Source organism: Pholcus phalangioides, unplaced genomic scaffold (genome assembly GCF_987345545.1).
Source record: "Pholcus phalangioides strain wild (caught in Gottingen) unplaced genomic scaffold, Ppha-v1.0 ptg000019l_1, whole genome shotgun sequence".
NCBI lineage: Eukaryota > Metazoa > Arthropoda > Arachnida > Araneae > Pholcidae > Pholcus > Pholcus phalangioides.
Window position 1 is genome coordinate 3,464,041 of NW_028301612.1, and position 24,178 is coordinate 3,488,218.

General features: G+C 37.3%; 1 protein-coding gene across 1 annotated transcript in view; it reads right to left on the minus strand.

The window, feature by feature from the left end:
- Positions 1-730: 730 nt before the first annotated feature.
- LOC149071126 (uncharacterized) overlaps positions 731-24,178 on the minus strand; it is a 36,944-nt gene continuing 13,496 nt past the window's right edge. Inside the window, exons 2-6 of the mRNA XM_089248241.1 lie at positions 20,915-21,202; positions 19,014-19,123; positions 15,274-15,608; positions 5,646-6,566; positions 731-1,108 (exon numbers count right to left, since the gene is read on the minus strand). Of these exons, the coding sequence (XP_089104367.1) occupies positions 5,662-6,566; positions 15,274-15,608; positions 19,014-19,123; positions 20,915-21,202 (1,638 nt within the window). The 3' untranslated portion in view covers positions 731-1,108; positions 5,646-5,661. The remainder of the gene's footprint in view (positions 1,109-5,645; positions 6,567-15,273; positions 15,609-19,013; positions 19,124-20,914; positions 21,203-24,178) is intronic.

Below are 24,178 nucleotides of genomic sequence, written 5' to 3' on the forward strand. Positions count from 1 at the left end.
ATAAATCCACTGCCGCCTGGCAGTCGAGTGGTTAGGGAACTAGCTTCCCACTGTGCAGGTCTGGGTTCGAATCCCGGTTCGGGCATGGATGTCTACTAACACTAACAAATTCCCTGGACGGATCATGCTGATCCCTTGGGAATACGTGAAGATCACGTTATTATTATTATTAAATACCTTTTTTTGGAATTGAAAATATCCTTCTTAACTCAACGGTTGCAGTGATACCTGCTGTTCAAACAATTTGGGACAGCCCGGGTTTTGTTCGAAAGTCTTATACACAGGGTGGTCCTGTAAATGCTATCACGGCCTTTATCTCCTTAACCGTCCGTCATAGAGGTAGGATTCGAGTTCAGAAAGTGCTCAATAGGCGTTCAAAAATCACATTGCTCCAGTTTTGAGAATGAAAATACAGTGTGAAACAAAATAAAAATCTAAGCTTTTAATATGGTCCTCTCCGAGCTGTAACTTCCAATTAGAAAGTTGTTGCCCTGTCTCTAATGATGCCGACAAAAAAAAATCCATGTTTCTAAGTGCAATATTCACCGAGATATTCGAATTCAAAAAATGGAGGAAATTTTGGGAAGAACAGCGTAAGCGGAAAAACCGTTTTATCCATATTTAACGCTGTTGATGAGATAATGGCCGTGCTAACACTTACAGGACACCCTGTATAAAATAATCAACACAGTCGAGAAAAAGACGTCAAGAAAACAGATCCAAGACAATATTATACGTATAATATATAATGAACATTTTAATGGTAATAAATATAAGATTTCTGCGAGAAAAAAAACAAAAAACATCTATTTTCACAAATTCTACATGAAATCTTTTTTTTATATGAACACTGGAATGTTTTTTGTTTGTTTATCCGGATCCCGAAATTCGAAGTAATATTTACAGACACCGACTAATAGCACGCACCGAATGTCATGATCATGATGGTCAATAGTCACAGACATCTATGAAAACGGACATTTCCGTCATCGGGATCTCGATTTATGATTGTCTCTTTTTTTCCCCCGTTTTGAGTGGATTCCGATTCATTTCTGGCCGATTTCTCGTTAGAATTGGAATAAGATTCACTCTGCACCTGAGGTATATCCTGTAAACAAAAAAGAAGTTACATCAGTACAATGAAATGCTAACCTTATTTTCGCATTAAAATACGTAGGAAATAAATTTTTTGTATCAAAATACGTACGAACTAATTTTTGACATTACAATTAAGTACGCAAGAATTAGTTTTTGACATTAAAACTAAATAAGGAAGAACTATTGACATTAAAATACGAAAGATTCAGTTTTGACATCAAAATACGAAATAATCAGTTTCTACATTAAAATATCTAAGAAACAGTACCATACTGCACGCAAAATGAATTTTTGACATAGAAATAACGAAAAGGTACGGTTTGGAATTAAATTACGTGAAAAATAATTTTTTTGAATTAAATTATGCTAGAACTACATTTTGGAATCAAAATGCGTGGAAAACAAACTTTGGCAACCAAGTATGTGCAGGAATTAATTGTAAGTTTAATAAGTAAGGATAAATTTTTACTTTAAAATACGCAAAGAGGCAGTTTTCGACATTAATATACGTAAGAAATATATTTGAGTATTAAAATGCATACGAAATAAATTTTCAGCATAGAAATAACTGAAAAATACATTTTGGAATTAAAATGTGTGAAAAATTGATTTTGGCTATCAAAATACGTATTAATTTTTGTCATTAATTTTTGTCATTAATTTCAGTAAGAATCAATTTTTACATTAAAATACGTAAAAAATACTATTTGTATATTAAAATACATACAATAATTAATTTATGCTGCAAAATGCGTTTTTGAATTAAAATACGTAAGAAACAAATTTTGGGACAAGAATTCATTTTTACACTAAAATATGTGATTAGTGTAAATTTCGGCACCGCGAAGTACGTAAGAAACAGATTTTAGTGCCTCAGAAACAGCAGTCTCTATTGAAAATCTCAATGGTACGTATACGAATAATGGTAAAACAAGATTCAGAGAAAAAACACAAATCTACATCACGTTTCCAATCACATGGCATTTCCTTCCCCCATATTAAAATTGATATAATGTACAACTACATGATGAGTACATGATTACTGTGATCATGCGGTTGCGTTTCCGCTTGTCAAACCAACTAGATTGAAGAACGAGTGAGAAACGAGACAAAACAAAAAAAGACCTAACTAGTTGACGCTAGAGAAAAAATCAAATTGGAAATTGCGTTGTGTTATGATACGTGTGCCGTGACCAAACAGCAATGGCCAATATTATTTTGTTTCGAATACGAAGCCTCCACAACTTCCGACGTGAAAATCGATTTCTTTATCTCTTTTCGAAGCCTACTTTTACACGCAATAAGGCCTAAGCTTAATTTCTATCCTTTCTCTTCAGCCTCGCATTACATGCTACTGACTAATGGATGACGTTTTGATAAGATCTCTCTCTCTCTCTCTCTTTCAGGTTGATCTGATCAGCGACTGATTCTTCTTGTTAAGAGTAACCATCAAATTGCAGGATATGACAAACAACTCTTCTTCTTCTCATCTGGCTTCTGAATCTTATCTGGCATTGAGCAAACACCTCTATTCTCTTCTATACAGTTCACCTGTAATCAGAAGCTGATTACAACTGTCTCGATACGAGGTCCCCCCCTCATGTAGTGCGTGATTTTCTTCTCAGCTCTACTATAACGAGATCTATAGGATCTTTGTGTATTGAACTTTTAAACGGCAGTGATTGTATGGATCTATGAGAATGACACGAGATGAGAGAGCTCGTGACGTTTTAGAGAAGGAACAGGTTCGATGATGATACTTGATTTCTTGTTTGTAATCAACCTATGACATAGCGAGAGACTGCGATTCTTATGATAGCTATGTCCGAGAATGCCGATGTTTTTTGTGACTTGGGAAGACTTGCAACGTTATGAAACATTGTGATGAGGTGGTGATGATGAAGCTGGAGAAAGATTTCTATAGTTTTGAGAACCTCTTTTGCTTTGCAAAGTTTTAAAATCTTCACAGCTTTCCAAAGATTTGAAAAAATTCCTACTGCTTTCCAAAGTTTTGAAAATTTGGAAATCTCTATTGCTTCCCAAAGTTATTTTGATCTCTATTGGCTTTTCCGAAATTTTGAAAGTTTCTACTACTTTCCAGAGTTTTGAAAATTTCCTATTGATTTATGTTGTTTCGAAAACTCCTAATGCTTTCCGAAGTTTTGAAATTTTCTACTGTTTCCTAGTGTTTTGGAAGTTTCTAATATTTTCCAGAATTTTGAAAATCTGTATTGCTTTCTAAAGTTTTGAAAATTCCTAATGCTTTCCAAAGTTTCCAAATTTGAAAATCCCCGTCTCCATTGCTTTAATGTGCCATTGTGAAAATTATATTGCTTTCCATTGATTCAACAATTTCTGATGATCTCCACCCTTTTTTAGTTTTCAATACTTTCCATAGTTTTAAGAATTGTATTGGTTTATAATGATGTTTTGAAGGATCTCCAAGGCTTTCTATAGTATGAATAATTTCTAATGCTTCCGAAAGTTTCGAGAATTCCTATTTCTTTTTTCAATAACTTAAAAGTATTTAGCAATAAATACTTTTGAGTATTTATTAATAACTACTCAAATTTTAGTATAAATGTTATAACTTTTCATCAAATTTTTGAAAATTCTCTCAATGCTTTCCACAGTTTTGAAAATTTTAATATATTTTTTTTTAAATTTTAAGTCATCATTATTCAGAGGGTGTCCAAGATCTGAGGGGTGAGTTTCAGAACAAAGCGGAAAATTTTATTTCAGAAAAACATCATATTCATTCAACCCTCTCGTAAGAATGCAGCAGATACATTTTTGTGGTAGACAAAATCCCTCGGATGTATGTTCATCGAGAAACGCTACTTCAAATTACACGCATTTTAATTAACATCAAGTAGGATGATAGACCCTTTATTTCTTGCGCACAGTAGCCGGTTTTATGCGTATAATATTTCATTTAAGAGGTGTGAAAAAACAAGTAAATGAAAAAAGAAAAGATCTAAAAAGATTTTTATTTTTTCTCTCTCAACAGAGGAATGAGCCCACGCAGAACCGGTCCAGGGAGTGTCCAATTCCTACTTAGGAGTGCTATTTATTATTACTTTTTTAATCCATCAGATCATTTTCTGTGTTTTCGTTTTTCCCCCCACACGTTATCATAAAAAGTTTTTAACAACTAGTAGTTATTAACATCTTCTTGTGTGTAGTGATGGTTGTTTTACATTCGCTAGAGGGAGAGGTAACAAATGCTGCTGTTAACACCCCTTGATAACAGGATTGAATAACCTACAATTATTCAAAAGACTGGAGAGCAGAAATTAAATCTCGGGAAGAGGGTGGTAATAGCAATATAGTCTTTTTTTCGAGCTTTTCAGGTATCAGAAACAGACACAATTCATGTCTGATGCTCAACCCATGGCTCGCGGGCAAAATGTGGTCCCTCGGAGTCATTTTATGTGGCCTGCGCCCTCGTACCCAATTTTGTATAAATCAACTAATCGCGCGGTCGCGGCACAGTTTTAGTTCACGTACGTGACCAGCAGTGCTGTTCCACACATCACTTGAGTGGCCCGTGGCACAGTCTCAAATCACTCAAGTGACCCACGGTATAGTTCCAGAGCCCTTAAGTGCCCCGTAGCACATTTTCGCATCACTTAAGTGACGTGCAATGCAGTTTCACATTATTTATGTGGTTGGTGGAACATTCTCAAATCACTTGAGTGACTCACGGCATGTTTACATATCACTTGAGTGATTCGGGGCATAGTTCGAGAGCACTTAAATGGCCCCGGAAAATTTTTTTCGTCATTCATCATTTAAATGAACTGTGGTGCAGTTCCAGATGATGTTAAGTGACCCGTGGCACAGTTTCAGAGCACTTAAGTTGCCCGTGATAAAATTTAATATCACTTAAGAAACATGCTGAACAGTTCCAATTCATTTAAGTAACCCGCAGTGCAGTCCCAAATCATTTAAGTGGCCTGTGGCACATTCTCAGATCACTTGACCGACCCGCGGCACAGTTGCAGAGCACTCAATCGGCGGCCCGTTGCACATTTACAGAACTCTCAAGTAACCTGCAGCACTTAATTGACTCGCAACACATCTCCAAATCAATGAAGTCATCTGCTAATCAGCAGTCAGTCTTCTAAAGCAGTATCTCCCAGCCTGTGGTCTGTGAGAACTCTGCAAGGGGCCCGCGGTATCATTTCCACATACAGTACTACCATTGCATGAATGACAGATTTTGTGATGCGAAATTGCAATTTTTCAATTTTTTTATGATATGCAAATTGAAAAAACAGCGCATTTCGGATTTTATGTGGGGGGGGGGGGGTTCGAAATTGATATTCGGAAGCTACGAGGTCCGCGGATCATTAATCAGTCAATCGGCACCGCGGTGCATTGACCATCACTACAGAGGGTTCGCGATATCAAAAAGGTGAGGATATACTGTCCGAAAGGCTGAAAAACCCTTGTGTAGATGTTACCAATCAATTATATTCTATTAAGAAAATAAATTATTGGGATCAATTCCGATTATTAGATCATAATTTGAAGATACTCACACTTAAGAGGCAAGTTTCATCTCCTGAGTTCGGTGGTGGTATGACTGGTTGGCGTATGAACTAGAGTTACTGCACATCCATAGGGTGACGTCCTCGCCAGATGGGTCGTTGCCGAACGAATGTCCAAAGAAGATCCCACGATGCCAGAAGGAGAAAGATACCTCTCACTTGGAAACAGTGACAGAGACTGCCTGAGGTCCTGTGAAGCTGCACTTCCACTCCGCGAAGCGACTTCTTGTGGATGTGAACCGATTCTACAGCCGAAATACTTGCCGGGACTGTAACATAAACTGGGGGTCATATTCGTGCCGGTTTCCAGAGCAGAGGACACTATGACGGGAGAACCAGACGAAGACGACGACATGGATCGTAGATCGCTACCGTCGTAGGGTGTCAGTCTACCATACTTTTCCGGACTCGGGTGGACATCTGTGGTTGGCGGTGCCGTCCTCCAGAGAGGCGGAGAAGACAACGAGGATGAGTCCGACGTCTCTTGGCCGAGCCTCGTCCTCAGATCGGTCGGTAGATCGCTCCTGATGTGGTGATGATGGTGACTGAGAAAATGCGAACTCGGTTCCTTAGGCATCAGCCTCTCGTGCAGTAGGAGACGGTTTATCCTCAGGTGGTTCTCGAACTCCTCGGGGCCACCGAAACCGGGAGGTAACAGTGGGAACGTGGCCCTCCTGATTGGTGGTGGACTCGACGAAGTTGCCGTTCGAGCCAAAGACCAGATTTTAGGTTTCTCTGTGGGTTCAGAGTCTTTAGAGTCCTTCGGTGGGTTTGAAGATGGAGAAGATGGTGTCGACAGAGGGCTTTTGCGATCTGTCCTATCTTTAGCGATTTCCCGTGACGAGATGATATCTGGTCTTAGTGCGGAGATCATACTTGAACTTGACATATCCTTTGTTTTGTCTTCTAAGACTAGAAAGAAAAAGAAAAAATGAACACATATTCAAGAATTGGGATTTGCAGGGTGTCCCATAGATTCGTTAATAAATTTAAAATTCATAGAAATTGCAGAAATTGATACATTTGAATGTGGTTTGGGAAAAAGTTATTCCCACGAAAGGGGGTTTTTTAGTACAGAAATAAATAAATTAGCTCCCATTTTTGTCGATAGATAGCGCTGCACGAAAGAAAATCATTGGAAATACGCAAATCAATTTCCTATAAAATGCAGGTTGTACGATTAACTGCTCCTTTCTGAATTTTCCTGTTACTGGTGCTTACGTAAGGTTCTTATTGTGATGTTCACATTGGTGGATTTTGCACCTTCTAGTGAAGTTGTTTTACCTCAGCCACGAATCGCTCACGACTGAAGCTTCACAAATGTTTTGGACGCAGAAGAGATTGAAGAAATGTTCAGATCCAAAATTCTCTGATTCGCTTTCTTGCAGCACCCCTTTATCGACGAAAATTCGAACTATTTTTTTTCTGTACCAAAAAAAAATCCTCCTTTGTGAGACAACTTTTTCGTAAACCGCATTGAAATGTACCAATTCCTTCAATTTCAATAAATTTTTAAACTATTTACGAATTTATGGGACACCCTGCATTTAATGCAATCATTAAAATAAAAAATAATAAAATAATAATAATAATAATTGGAAACTAAAAAACTTTTTGTTTCTCTACTTCCTCATCCTAAAAGTTCCATCTCGAAATACGCAAATAAGGGAACACGAATCATTATTTCCGCGAATAAGTTCATACTTATACAATGTAAATCAGAAAAGATGGCACAGCAATAATCTCAGAAACCATACATATAGCCTTCGGATAATTCATTTTGACACAAGGACCCCCGATATCTCATTATCTGGAATGTTTTCCATGTTTCATAAAATTCCCATAAAACTTGGCCGCACCTCGTTACGTAAAAACAACAAAGTTCGTGTATGTGTATGAAATAATGCATGCAACACACAGAAGGAAGAGGCGTGTATTGCTCCCAAGAGATGGCCACAGAAAAGAAAAGAAAAAAAAACCACACATTTCTTAGGTGCTTTTTCCCGAAAAAGAAAAGACACCTGGGAGGGGAGGGGGAAGAGCAAAAAAGAAAAGCGTCGGCCTATTCTTTTAATGGCAGAACTTAAATCACATAACAGAGTTATTATCATTAAAGTGCAATTGCGTGACTAAGTATGGCGGAGCGTTGTTATGATATAATGCGAAGACATATGGCCAACAGATTTACACCACGTACGTGGAAGAAGAATTACAACATCTCAATTTTCTCTCAGTTACATGGGGTCACATCATCGTCAGATTTATGACTTAATAAGAGCCCTTCGGACGGCAATACATCTCTTCCTTCGTCGAAGCCACAAAAAAAAAACTGCATCACATCACACCCAACACTTTACTCAAAATATTACCTATTTCTACAGGTCATAAAAAAAAAAGAGAGAAGATCGTCCCATAAGAATATGTATCTTATTTTTCTACGCCTTGGTTCGTTCAATTATTAATCCGTGGAAGACCCTTGTTATGCTTGTCGTACACGGCGGTACATGGGTTAAGAGATTAGAGTAAGAAAGTGCCAAAAAAAAAAGATAATAATTAGAATACGCTCTACACGTGTAGTATTTATACATTAATTAAATCTGAAACGATGTCATACGTGTCAGTTTTCGAACTTTGCTGTTATTAAGTCTATTTCCCCTCATTTCTTCCACGTTTAGATAATATGGGAGCGAGATCTTTATTGGTGAATTTATATATGCAATAACGCACCACGAACACACCGAGGGTTTGTATTGTTGAAATTTTAAATTGTATCAACGCTGTCAGGTTTTTCCTTCATTTAGAACGTTAAGGATTGGAGTAATGTTGAAACGTAAGAATAAAATGAGGAAATATTATCGGGAACACTTGTTATATACCCGGAATATAAATTGAAAAAGTAATAGAAACCAAAATCGAAATTCAGAAAGCTACCGTAATCATCAAAATAGAAATTTAGACAGTCATTGTTACCGGGAAAAAAATTCACAAAGCTAATGTCACCAAAAAAAAAAAAGGCAACATTCACACAGAAAGAAATTTTGACCAAGAATATACATTCAGAAAGGTATTTGTGACCAAAACAGCACTCCAGAAAGCCATTCTTGCTAAAAATTAAAATTCAGGAAATCTCATTGCTGCTAAAATGGAAATTCAAAACACCATTTTTATCACAAAACAAAAATTCCCAAAGCCATGACCGCTGAAACGTTTAGAAAAGAGCTGCAAACAAGACTAAGCATTCAGAAAGCGTTTGTAACCAACATAAAATTCAGAAATTTATTGGTGCCTACAGAAATTCGCAAAGCCACTATTACCAAAAATATAGATTCACAAATCCATTTTTACCAAAAATATAAATTCACATACCCATTGCCACCAAAAACGAAAACTTTCAGAAAGATGCTGCGGACAAGACATTCAGAAAGCTATTTTGACCGAAATAAAAATTCTAAAATTTATTGCTAACTAAATAGAGAGACATTCAGATCTTTATTACCAAAAATGGAAATTCGGGAAGCCATTGTCACCAAAAAAGGCAATATTCAAAAAGAAATTGTAACCAAGAATGTACATTCAGACTGCAATTGCGACCAAATCAAAAATTCAGAAATTTATTGTCATCAAAATAGAAATTCAGAAACTTATTGTTATAACAAAATATAAATTCAGAAAGTTATTGCTATGAAAAAAATTATAATTCAGGAACCAATTGCTACTAAAATAAAAATTGAAAATTTTTTTTGCAAAAGCAAAAATTCACAAGACATCCATTATCACCAGCAACGGAGACGTACAGAAAGAAATTGCAACCAAGGCTAAATATTGAAAAAAAATTTGCGACCGAAATAAAAATTTTGAAATTTATTGTTACCTGGATATTTATAGAAATTCAGAAAGCGATTGCTATCAAAAATTAAAATACGGACAACATTTCTACCAAAAAAAAACAAAAAAAAAACAACATAATAATAATATCACGAAGACTTTTTTTAACAAAAATAAAAATTTACAAAGAGGGATTGTCAACAAAAATGGAAATGTGTAGGAAGAAATTGCAACCAAGATGCAAAATATTGCATTACGCCTAAATATTGCATTGCGTCTCCGTTTCTGGTGATAACAGATGGTTTTGTAAATTTTTGTTTTTTGCAAACAAATTTTCAAATTTTTATTTTAGCAGAAGATTATATAGTTCCTGAATTTTAATTTTTTTCATAACACTATAGCTTTCTGAATTTATATTTTGTTATAACAATAAATTTCTGAATTTATATTTTGATAGCAATAAATTTCTGAATTTAAAATTTGGTAACGATAAATATCAGAATTATTTTAATTCGATCGCAATTGCTTTCTGAATGAACATTCTTGGTTACAATTTCTTTCTGAATATTGCAAAATATTCAGAAAGTCATTGCGAACGAAATAGAAGTCTAGAAAAAGTCGCTGCGACCGAAGTAAAAACTCATAGAAATGCAGAAATGCCACTGTTACTAAACATAAAAAGTGATAGAGGGATTACAATTCCAAATGTGATTCCAAACCATTGCAGGAGTACTGAGGTAAGAGTATTGAGGTTTTCAAATAGTGTTTGCTCTGAATCTTCAGGGTCCCCCGAAAATATCTCTGGGGTGCCACAGTATCGAGAAATGTAAAATATTTCATTGGTGTATGACAAAATAATTCATTTTCTAGAAATTGTTAATTTGGGTACCGTAATCAACAAGTGTTCCAACGCGAACTTTGGATCTTGAATGTCTACTAGATATTCCCATTAAACTACGGGAGGGGGGGGGGGTGCATTGCCCACGCTCATCTCTTCTCATGACATGAATGCGCTCTCTCTCCGTTATGCACGCAATATCGAAGATCTCTGTATATGAAGTAGATCTCATGTATCAATATATCTCACTGAATGAGACAATCTCGAGAATCATCACGTTTTTTAGATGTTGAATAAAAATTTAAAAAAGAATCGGAGAACATTTTCCTAAACAATAGTTGATTGGTGGTGATGGTCACCCCTCCTTATAGGAGATCCGATTTAGACTTGATGACCATAAAGGGTGAAATCTGGCCAAAAGAAAGCGCTCGCCCTCATTAAAGAGCGCAATATTTAAACTCACCCCACTCACGGGAGCGGCTGAATTTTTTTTTTCATTATTATCATTATTATTATTATTATTATCACTATTATTATTATTATTTTTTACTTCCCTCTCTCTTGCCCCTTTATATTCGAGAGAGCCTTCGTATGTAATTACTGTTGACGGACGGGCCAATTTGCCAGCGATATGATTTGTGTGTGTGTGATGTGATGTGAGTGCGGCTCCTCCCCGTTCAACATCAAAGATATATAGCCAAACAAGTAAAAAAAAGAGAAAATTATGAACATTTTTTTTATATTATTTATTGGCAAAAAGTGTATGCGTCCGAAGGTAGTGGGGGGGGGGGGTTGTTATAGCGTGTGCGTGTTGCCTCCCCGCGACACGAGAGGGCGCCGCACTCAGCATATATAGTACTGTTTATCGATATACCGAGACGACAGCTCGTAAATCCTGAGAGTATGCTTATAACACTTCAATTGAGTTTGATGTCTTATTTCTGTACGGAATACGGCTAAAAAAAATGGCACAACCTTCAATTACATCTCAACCGAGAGAATGTCTCAATTATGTATCGCCTTTAGCATACAAGTTGTTTTAAGAATCGGAGATGAGTTCATATTACCGGGCACATTGTGGGATATAATAATAATATTAAAAAAAAAATGGATGACGTGTGTTAGGGCCATAATTCTTGTTGTGTAGATGTGCCAAGCCTAGGTTCTCTCTCTCATGATATACACAAGTCGAGCCTCCAATCATTTCCATCATGGACACGTCAAACGATCCCTCCGAGGCACGTCGCCGTAAAAAGAATATTACTAGTGTGTACATGATTTACTTCCCTATTAAGTACTCGAAAAAGTGTTTTCTGACACTCTTTTACTGCAATTTAGTACACATATAAAAAGAGGCTCCCTCGCTCTCCTTATTTCCGACGGTAATAGGAGCCACAAATTTCGTCAAAGACTTTATGAAGTCATTATGCTAATAATCACGCCGCAATTTATTTTTTATTGGTGTGTATCACGCATTTTAGAAAATGCGTTTCGAGTGTGATCTTTGACTGACCCTATGTGTCACCTGCCAAATCAACGTTCTTAGATTATTGGTTTGCCCTGGGAATTGTGGGACGGATATTTGTCATCGTTGTCCTCTCATTTCTCAGTTAATGACCGAGTGACATTTCGAGAAGCAGCTGTTAGCAGTTGAGAACAACATGTTTTGTGGATGAGAAATACTTATATCTTTTATACGATACTTTCGTGGTACCACCCCCCCCCCCCCGTAAAACCTACACATAGTGATTTTCCCATCACAACCATTCGTATTTAAATACCCTAAACTTCCGAGTTGAATATGTTAACAGTAATGATGATTCTTTCGTAATTTAATTTGTAAACACGGCCTCCGATCACCGAATAATTCGCATCTTGATTATCGTTGGTGGGATCGAGAATCGCCTCATTAGCCAAAATTATGTAAATCACTTATTTTGATTATACAACTCTTCTTCCTACGACGTTAGCGTTGATGATTCGACTACAAAAGAGCCATACAGAGAAATGAAGCAACGTTTCCTTGATGCCAGAAAACCCATGTTTCGTACCGACTCTTCAGTAGTGACGCTTCAAAGTCTTATTCCGGACACGAGAGCGTTATTGGATAAACTAAACAAATAAGTTTTCAGCCTGTTACTCTCGAGCTCGACCACGCCCTCTGGGGCAATGGGCTTATATCGGGCAATCGACAGAGTCTGATCGTGCTCGGTTCACGATCAAAGTTAAACGTTTTGAGAATCGGTTTGATCTTCAGACTATTGGATCGTAGGGCGCAATTCCAATTTCAGCTCCAGTTGTTCTCTATTTTAATTTTTTTAAGAGTTTTTCGTACTGGTTTCATGAATTTTCTACTCATTTTCAAAGCGAATGTCGGAATGCATTAGAAATTTCGTATTTTTCTATGTATTTGCCTTTTTCGGGGTTCTCCAGTTGTAATTATATCAAGCAAAGGATTATTTTATTTACTCTTCAATTAATTAAATTTCTATACTTCATTACGACCCAAAGAAAATGAATGAAAAATGTATTAAAACTCAGTAATAGAATCTGTTTTGGGATTCAAGACTTTTCTGATGAAACCATTATTGATAGCGAATGCGGTCTGTGTAGTCCTGTATATAAGCCGTGGCTTTATTTCGGGAAATCACGGTACATACTTGTTCGAGAGCTATATATGAATAGAAAAACACCAATGAAATCAATCAAAACGAGCTAGTTTTTGATCGCTTCTTAAAGCCCACGGACCAAAGTTAGTGCATATGCGCTATACGTTGAATTTGTTTCAATATATATAGCGTTTTAATATAATTTTTTCAATAAATCTTTAAAAAAAACACAGGTAAGAATTTCCAGTAGAACAACAAGCGATACTTGATGAGGAAAACGCGTAACTAATGTAATCAGAAAACTTGTTGGCGCGTAAAATTTCTCGGAATTTCCACGGGAAAGAAAAACGCATACCACGGTGAGTACGAGATTTATCTCAAAAAGATAACTACCGGAGAAAACACGAAACTAACGCATGTTTTAGTCCAAATTTACACCTTCAAAACAAGCTTTTGCCTTGTAGTAATTACTCGTACGAAGGTCGTCGTCGTCGTTATTAATTACTCATATCCTGAGAGAATGTTTCATGCGACGGAGAAACCAACGTAATTGAAGTGAGACACGTATTCACATTCTTGATTGGCATTAACTAGTTAGGCCTTTTCTTATCTCTTGATTGTAAAATACAAACGACAATATTATAATATAATACAGGGGGGGGGGGGGGGGGGGAGGAATCAAAAAAAGAAGTGAAACCTCGAGAACCTAACACGAAAAGTGCTATCAATAATAGCAATAATAACTCGTTGTGAGAGATTTGCATCTCGTGTTATTTATGAGCTACTGTTTGTTCTCTCGCCTTTGATGTATTGGGCTTTTGTCTCGATCCGCTTCATTACGCTACGCGGACATGCCACCAAGATCCAACATGATAACAAGAGGTTTCATTCTTCTTTTATGGAAAAAAAAAACGATCCATGTTTCAATTAAGATTTGTTTTCTTTTTAAAGATCGCGAATGTGGCATTTGCTTCTCCTATTGGAATTTTCGAGTCGGTTTTCAGGTCTCGCTCTTCAGCCAATGGAAATCGTGATTCTAAAACGGAGGGGGAGGGGTCTCCTAAAATTTTTAGGATCCGTGCCTCGGGGTCCCTTCAGGGATATGTAAATATGCTGAATGAATGAACGCCAAAACTTTACCACTGGACTAAGTTTGCCACAGATGACTCAAGTGCCGTTTAAATGTGGCGCGGTTCACTCAAATATGAACTGCAAATGCTTCGAGGGTCGCTTAAGTAATGTTTACTTTTACTATTACGTTGCATTTACGAAAATGCAACGGTGACCTGTAAGTATTCCAAAGGCGATTTTAGAAATCAATGAAATTGATGGAATTTAAATTAGTGGTCTTAGGCAGAGACATCGTTTTCCCAGTGACATTATTTGGCCATCACTTTGCCGATAACATGCAAATAATGCCTTCCTTTTCTTACTTAGCAAGGATTTGCTCTAAAGGGTCATATACTCTAGACGCTCTCATGACAATTGCGTGAAAAAAGGCTGATTACTACTAATTATTATTTTGGAGTGCATCAGTACCCTCGGGACAGCACCACGTCTTCGACAGTTCGGTAAAGCCCCTAGGAATGCGACACATACTTTGAGAATCACCATTGAAAGCAAATATTGCAAAACTTTTGCCTTCATCCTCTTACATCTTCTTCATCTTCCTCTCATCTTAATACTTATTGAGAATGAGAGGGAAATGAGAGAGAGAGAGGGACCAGGGCCGCAATTATCAGACGCGGGGTCCGGTGCGAAAATAATTTCGGGACAATTTAGCTAAGATTGTAAAAATATTTTATGAGAGAAGAGGGGAATCGGCATCCAAAGATCCATGCATTATCACAGAATATACAGGAATGCTGGAAAATATTTACTCACAAATGAGAGTTCAGAATTAATCCAAGAACACAATCCACAAGCATTGATGAAAATTCAGAATAAATGAGAGAAAAAAAACCCAGAATTGATGAAAATTCAGCATCAATGAAAGAAAACATCCCAGAATTGATGGAAATTCTTAATTGATGAGTGAAAAAACTCATAATTGAGATAAATACTCAGAATTAATTAGAGTAAAAATCCCAGACTTAATGAGAGAAAAATTCCCAATTGAAAATGTATTTCATATCATGCATAAATTTTTTCGCTTCTACTACCGCGAGTACAGCCCCCCCCCCTAAACCGCGGGGCCCGGTGCGACCGCACCTGCCGCACAAAAAGGCGGCTCTGGAAATGACCAGTCTTATTTGAATGGAACAGTAATTTTGTTCGGGAGAACTAGAAACACAGCAGTATTCATTATTTTGCACCTACCAAAAAGAGGATGCTGAATAACACTTACCGGAGTTGTTCTCTTCGTCAGACTTGAAATCGCGATCGTCGTCGTCATCGTCCTTTTTGCCCTCGTCTTCGTCTATGGACACATCGTCCAGGTCATCGGCGGTCTTGTTCCTGGGTTCCCAAGTCATCTTGTTCTCTTTCTTGAGCCTCCTCCTGGCGTTGGCGAACCAGGTGGACACTTGCGTGAGCGTCATCTTGGTGATTATGGCCAGCATGATCTTCTCGCCTTTTGTCGGGTACGGGTTCTTCCGGTGCTCGTTCAGCCAGGCCTTCAGAGTGCTCGTCGTCTCCCTCGTCGCGTTCCTACGCCTGGCTTCGCTGTCGAGTGGATCGTACCTGAATATATATATACAAGCATTTATATAACATTTTTAGAATATTTTTATAGAGTTTTTATAGCACCAAGAGTCAGTCACTTAAAATCTTCTGTGCCATAAAATCTCTGTTGAAGAATTATTAAACTTATGATTTCACGGGAATACTTATTTAAAATGACATGAATGTCGCTCTCTACTTGTTAATACAAGATATACGGAAGACTGGGTGTTGTGAAGATATTTATTATTTGAGACGTTAATTTTTTAAGGGAGGAAAAAAACTCATCTCTGCCGGGAGTCGAACCCGGGTCCCTCGATTGCCGGACGAGTGCTCTGGCCACTAAGCTGCAGAGAAGAAAGAGATTTTCCTTCGCTAGAGCGTATATGTGCCGAACGGAGCGTATATATCTTGTATTAACAAGTGGAGAGCGACATTCATGTCATATATATAGCCATCTGGTGGCTCGTCGGCCATGAGCTATTAGCTGATCGGTTCACCGTCCATTGCACGGTTCCGTTCGGCACATATACGCTCTAGCTAAGGAAAATCTCTGTCTCCTCTGTAGCTTAGTGGTCAGAGCACTCGTCCGGCAATCGAGGGACCCGGGTTCGACTCCCGGTAGAGGCAGAGATGAGTTTTTTTCCTCCCTTAAAAAATTAACATCTCAAATAATAAATATCTTCACAACATCCAGTCTTCCGTATATCTTGTACTTATTTAAAAGTTCTATAGAATGTTAAAACTGACTACAGTCGGCGCATGACAATGAAAGCGGGCGGGCATGATGATGATGAGGCCAATTAATATACATTAGATCAGTTGACTCCATGATTGACGCCTCCCGTATCTCCGCCCATGCCCCGCTTAAACGGATAAAATCCTACGGCACTAAAATTTCTCACATAGAGGCAATGTTAAAGGTGCTCGCTGATCAAAGGTGAAAACAGATCATACTGATCAAGTTGTTAATAAATTACGAGCAATCACAGCAATGACGTATAAATTAAAGGCTATCATCTCACACCAAAGTTTGAAAGAAGTATTTTTTGCATGGGTGTTCCCACATATTTTATATGGACTACAAGTTTGGGGGGGAACATATAAAAATTCAATCCATACTATTGATAATCTTTATGACTGTTTGCGACGTGACATTATACAAACTAACAGTTCTGCACAAAATAAAGTATCATTGATCCAATTTAATATACGGCAACTTTATCTGTATAAAGTTTTAGTATACATCTATAAGAATCCTGATTGGTATCCCAGAGTGAATATACAAAGAACTATGAGATCACAATATTTATATCAAATACCATTACCTAAAAAAACAATTTTCAAAAAATCAATATGTTTTCTTGCTCCAAGAATATGTAGAGAATTTGATGATATTATTAGACAACAGCAATCATTTTATATGTTTAAAAAGACTATAAAGGACCGTATACTGGAAATAGCAGATATGGAGCGGTTCGTTTCGTTCGATAGTTAATGCAATTGCAAATGATATAAGGAATAAAATTTGTTTATATTTTTGTTGTGTAAGAAAATATATCTGTATTTCGACATATCAGACTATAGTTTAACTTTTAAGGTAATATAGTTGGTGTGACTTGAATGCAGCAATTGTAGTAAAATATATCTATGTATGTTGCCAGAAATTCTTTATGTAATGTATCAATACGACCCATGGAAGGTTTCTTATATCCCTTTGGGTCGAAAAGTGTTTGTTTAATTTTTTTTTTTTTTTTTTTTTTTTTTGTCTGTTTTGTCAATTGTGCTGTTTGTTCAATAAAAAAAAAAATAAATAATATGATCATTCCAATTATTTTTCTGCCGCTTAATCGAATATTACGCTTCACACGTCAACCACTATACACATAACGCTTTTACTGAATCAAAAACTTAGAATTAATGGAAAATTATAAGACTATATTACCAAGATTAAAAAAAAGATATTTGAGAGTAAGTAAGCTACTGGCCTCTTAAGTATTCAAAAGTTGTCTTCATACATACATTTAATTATTTTATTTTTATTCTCTGTTGAGACAATAGATGGCGCTAACTTTCCAAATGGAAAACAAAAATCTTCAGCTATTGTAACTAAATATAATTTTCATTTCATTTTTGATGCCTGATTTCTCCGAGAAGCTTCATTAATATTGATATATTGATCCTTCGTCAGTTTGTAATATAAAATCTATAATAACGTTGTAAATTGACAGTTGAATTGTTCCTCGCTTGATAGGATATTGTGTGCTGGAATCGTTATATCCTATTATGTGGGACCGACTGTATAACGTGATCTATAAATCGAACCCGTTCAAAAATCAACCATTACCGAATGGTGCCTGTGCACATTAGGCGCCTGCATTTCGGCCCGGAAAGTGTTGCGGTTGTGTATGGCGCTTTAACGTTCTTATATCTAGAGTTTTGTGTGTGTTTTGCATTTGCGAAGTGCCGTAAGACTATGAAAGTGGCAGAGAGATGCCTGAATGTTCGTGTTACGTTGTAATATACCTTTCTGAAGTTCGGTGTCTGGAAGTTCACAGATCTTTGCATAAGTGATTATGCAAATCCACCTGAAAATATGAACAGGATCGACACCGTAAAAAAAATGTACGCATTCGCGTTCTTGGTTTTGTTTTAAGGTCCATGCAATAAGATAATCTAACCGAGAAACTGCGCATGCGCAAAAGAATGCAAATTGACCCTCACGAGAATAATGTCCAGAATGGAAAGTACGGAATTATTTTTTTTTTTACCTTATAAACATATTGGGATGAATCGAGAAGCTGTACATACTTAGATACATATAAGACAACCATAACCTTTTTTCATGGGCAGTATATTATATATCATTAATTATTTTCGAGATACATGATTTTATATTACGTTGCTGTATTTTACTTATATTTTTGATATCCATATTCTTTATGGGCATCTTTTTCCAGACACCTCGTCGGGCTATTCATCTGTTGTGGCTTTTGTATTTGTAATGTCTTGACAAACAACATGTATTTTCTGACATACAATAAATACATCTTCGACAATATAGGGGCGGCGGCAAATACTTGCTTTGCCCCGGGTCCCATCAAATCAATGTCGGGCCTCTGACAAAGGGCCCCCGTGTACTTTTTGTATCGCGTATCAAACGTAACCTTATTACAAACTCAGTAGGCACATACATGAAGAAACCGATTGAGAAAGTGAAAACAAGAACATAATATATATATATTATATATATATATATATATATTATGTGATGAATTATCTTGAGACGAAAATAAAAATCAAATATTACGACTTAATAACACAAAAAAATTTGTAAAGCGAAATCAAAATATACGTGTTGCACATTTGTACATACACACATATATATAATACATACTATTATTATTACATTATCATCATTATTACCTGTCGCCGTAGGCTCCGTATGCGGCCAAGGTGGGGTCGCAGTGATAACCCGCGGCTTGAGGTAGAGCGGCCCACGCCGTCCTCGGATCCTTCAGGTCATAACCGGCCGTCTACGAATATAAAGAAAAAAAAGGAAACGATGTATTAATATGGAATCAATTAATTACGACGGGAAATATAGAAGAGGAAAGCGCGGCAATTAATCATGTCCATTCCGACAAGTAGCACGGTTTCATTTAATACCGACTCGACGCATTCGAACATGGCATTCGAACCTTAATTCGTTTCTATAATCATATATTAAATGATCAAGTAACACCGATTGAGATGCTTAATGGATCGGTTCTAAGTATCATTTTTCGATATTAGTTGGACTGTTTTGGGCCCGTCTAACTAGTCCTGGAGCCCCGAATATTTTGTGGGCCTTTATAATACAAAAGTATATATATTTAAGCGCTTAGTAAAACTGCTCAAAATAAAGAAATCAGTGAAGTGAGAATTAATTTGAAAATAAACAAAAAATTTGAGAATAAATGAGTTTTCATTCACATCTCTGTAGGTGTGGATAGATCTTATTGGCCCATCCGTTAGAACAGCGGTTCTCAGCCTAAGGCACGACTTGACAAATCGCAAAAAATAGATCTAGACACAAGAACAATTTCATGGGAGAAAAAATGTTTTTATCCAAGAAAATAATGTTTCTTTTGACTATTCGAGAGAGTAATGACCGTCTTTCATGTCGGCAGACAGGGCCGAGACTATAGTGGGGGAGGGTGCAAAGGGGGGGGGGCAACTGCCCCGGGTGACAAATTTTAAGGGGGGGGGTGGGGAAACTAAGAACATTTCACACGGGAGAGGGCAGTAAAATCTGTCATCCCTTCAAAAAAAAAAACCTAGTTACGGCACTGTTGGTGAATATGCAGATATAACTCCAAAAATTTTGTGCTGTTCTCAGACTCAGAATTTAATAACTACAAGAGTTAAATTTTAAATATGGGTGCCTATACCAGTTATTTAGTCGCCATGGTGCCTGGGCTTTGTCAAGCCCTGACCTAAAGCCTTGTACTCTCCCCTCAACCCCCGAGTTTCTAAAATTCTAGGGAGGCTTCTAACGCAGGTTAGGAGCCATGACACGTATCTGAGAGGGATATAGGCAGGCGTGGAATAAAAATTTCAGATTTATGTTAATAAAATTTTAATATGGAATATGATGAGGAAAAGTGACACCAATTTCAGAATCCAGCGGAATCGCCCATAGAACTAGCACCATCTTAAAGATGGGCCCATCTGATCATTCTACGAGGCCTCAATAGGGCCTACAAAGAAGATCTGATGCAAAGATTTTCGAAAGTAAATAAGTATGTAAGATCTATTTCCCCCCATAGTACCCAAAGTATATGAGTACCCAGAGGCTCGGGACCCATAATGATCTGAATAGAACTCCTCACAGGAAGAGTCCAATGCAGGGCACAGATAGGCTCCCGAACTAAGTTATTTTTTGGGGGGCCCGTACCTGGCTATACGTATCTGCCTATTGATTAACATACTTACCCTCAAAAGCTGTAACCCCAGATCTCATTAACATGATGCCCCATCTGCACTTGAGACGCCCGGGCCGTGCCCTCGTCCACTTTAAATTTAATCAAAAAATGAATTCAGTAAGTAAATTTTGTTCCTGAATGGAAGGGGGCAAAGAGTAGAAAATTTGGTCCAAAAGGGGGCACATGGGCAAGAAAATGTTAAGAGGCACTGCATTAGGAGCACATTGCACCCGAGGAAGAAAAAGTGATGGCGACTTAATCGGTTGAAATCATCCGCAGATTAAACTAGGCCGATTAGATCATTCGAAAGAAATAATAATAATGATAATTCACTTTTTTATGTTTCATTTATGTTCTTACCAAAGCGGCCGGATAAAGCATTGCCGGATGACTAGGGGCCAGGCCAGCCATGTAACCGGCCGTGGCAGCGGCTGCTGGATCCGGGTAAGCGCCTGCGTACAAGTCGGCCACGGATAGCCGCGGTGGCGGGTAAGTCGCTGTCGAACTCAGCAGTCGGGCGTCGTATCCTATCGGGTAAACTGCAGGTGCTGCTGGCTGTTGCTGTGCTGCCACCAGGGTGTCGACCGCCGGCATGCTGCTCGCTGGTGATGGATACGGGATGTGCGGGTGCTGCCCGGTCATCAGACCCTAAAGAAATCAAATAAAAATCAATATCGGATGTATAAGCAGGTTTATTTGGAAAAAAAGAAGGATTTTCCTATTTTCTTCTACTTTTAAAACTGTGTAGAGAAATGCCCAGTGATTAGTATATATACAGTCGAATCCCGTTATAGCGAACTCCAAGAGACCGGAGAAATCACTTCGTTAAATTGAAATTTCGTAAAGGAATTCCATGTTTTTGCATGGTTCTTATCTGTAGGGTTAGAAAAGTGTTCGTTAAAGCGAGTATAACGGTATTCGTTAAAACGGGATTCGACTGTATCTATAAATTTTATTAACTTTTATTTTCCCTTCTATAAAATCTCTCACGTGAAACTCAATGTGTACCAGATTCGCAAGTTACGACACGCGAAATATGAATGTTGTTGCGTAAGAGGCGGAATCTCTTGCACCGAGGATTAAATGGATTAATGCAGTGCTCTTCAACCAGTCGCTGGTACATGGTCCGTGAAAAGTTTCGCTCATTTCGACTCATGTAGCTACTCATTATTTTATACAGATTTAATTTTAAATGTTATACCGTATCTACAATTAGCCTTTATTTCTGTCTTAACCGTCAGCGGGTCTGCGAATTATTCTTCCTACTCACTTACTTATTTATTTCGGTCCGCAAATTCTTCTAATGTGTACTTATATTTTGCCGGTCCGTATAAATTACTGCTACTTTATGCATTTTTTTCTTATTCACTTATTTTTTGCTGATCCGTAAAATACTCTTTTTTTTAACTCCTATTTATTTATTTTTGACGGTCTTTTTGCTGGTTCGCAAATGATTCATATTTACTTATTTTTTGCTAGTCCGAAAATTACTTTCATTATTTATTTTTGCCATTTCGCAATATATAGAAAAATGTACATTATGAAAAATTGATTTTTGTCGAAACTCGCCAATACCAGCGCCATAGGCAGCTGTAATACTGTATACAGTGTAGTGAAAAAACATTGTTAAACTGAAAACAAACTGTTAAAATTGTTGAAAAAACATTTTTAAAATGAATAGGAAATTGAAAATTTCCAAACTTTAGAGTGAAAAAAATCGAAGAATTCAAAAATTAAAAAAGTCGTAGCCAATGTCTAGGGCTCTAATCAGGGGGGAACAACATCCTGACATTGGCTTAAAACAGAACGTTTCGGAGAGCATCCCTTGGCCTCCAAAGCCTAAATAGATGCTCGATCCTGGTCCGCAAATTATTTGTGCCAAAGTGAATCCTGCTTACGATGTTGTTTTTTTTTTGAAAAAGCAGTCATGAAAAAATGCTGTAAGCGGGTAAAACCAGCAAATCTTAATGAGAGAGTTTGGAGCACGAAATTAAGTCGTACTGAGCAGAAAAACGTTATAAGTAGGAGAGAGAGAGAGAGAGAGAGAGAGAGAGAGATTGACTGCTCGAATTTATTTATTTATTGCCGGTCCGCAAATCATTTCTCAGGTTTCCGCCGGTTTGCGAAAATGTTCAACACCAGTCCGCGGTTTTCAAAAGTTCGAAGAATAGGCCTACTGGATTGATGTGAATCAATAATGTATGCTCTAACTGAAAATCGATGTTATACTGGAAATATGCGGTGAAACCTCGCTGCAACGTTAGTCGATATAACAATAAATTTCTCTGTAACGATATTTTTCCACTATATTTTTTAAAATCTCTCTCATTTTTGTTGTTCCGAAAGCATCTGATGGTATCGCCAACTCAATTTCATTAATTAACTATTTAATTAAATATATATATATATACCCCACGTTATAGCGATCGTTCCATTACAACGACCGGTAGGATAAGTCCCAAATTTTTTTATAGAACGAATATCATATGTTTTAATTTTGATATAACGGTCCTCCCAATATAACGTCCGTTTTCGACGGGACGAAAAGTGTCGTCATAGCAAGCGCCGACTGTTTATTAATAGCAAGGCTTGAAAAATCTGAAAAAAATTTAAGCACCAGAAAATTTCATAGGCGCCAAATTATTATTATTATTGCCAACAAATAGGTCTAATATAGTGTTGTATTTTTTTACTTTTCCGCGGAAAGGACCCCCGTTTCAGTGCTAACAGACATGTTGGCGTAATTTCAGATGATTTTGTGTGCTTCCCCTAGGCTTCAATTCAATTATCATACACAAAAAAATAGGAGCCAATACCAATTTTTTTTTATTCACGATGGTGACCTGGCGCCTGGGATTCGTCAAGCCCTGCACGTAAGTGCATTTTCCTGTTGGTACTAACAACGCTGATTTAGAAGATGATAATGGTGCTATATCTCTCCGCATTACGATGATCTACCCCTCAACGACGGTATGCTTTTTTCTTCGTCCGCAGAATATTTAGATTTCTCTGTAATTTCATATGCAATTGGTAAATGGCGTGTTATCGACTTTCATGATGTCATTTAATGATTAATTAATTTTCTCATTTTTGTTCTTCAACGCATTCCATAAGCAACGGTTAATAAAAGCAAATGTTAGGCTTTCGCCCTGGGTTCTTAACATTTCAGCCGCGACTAATATAAAACCAGCCACAAAAATAATTTTTCCCAACTTTAAAACAGAACCGCTAAAAAAAAAGCAGAAACAGAAAAATTCTGGGAATTTTGACGGTTATTGTTGAATGCCTGTGGGAAGAACACACAAAAAAGTACTCGCATCAATGAAGAAATATATGTTTCAAAGTGTGGAGAGAACACGAAAAATTTGCCCAGAAGAAATGAACTGGAAACCTGGAAAGGAGGACAAAAAGACAAATTTTCCGGAAAATAAGGAGGACGCTTGAAATGACATAAAAAAAAAGAAGACATGTTCCTCCTAAAGGAGGACTTTTGGAGGACGGGTTGTAACCCTGTGTGTAGCAAACCTGACGTGAAGTTTGTTTCTGTGTAATGCTTGTTGTGTGTGTGTGTGGTGCTTCCAAGAGCCATCAATTTCTCTAACTACAAATACAACGCCACAACAG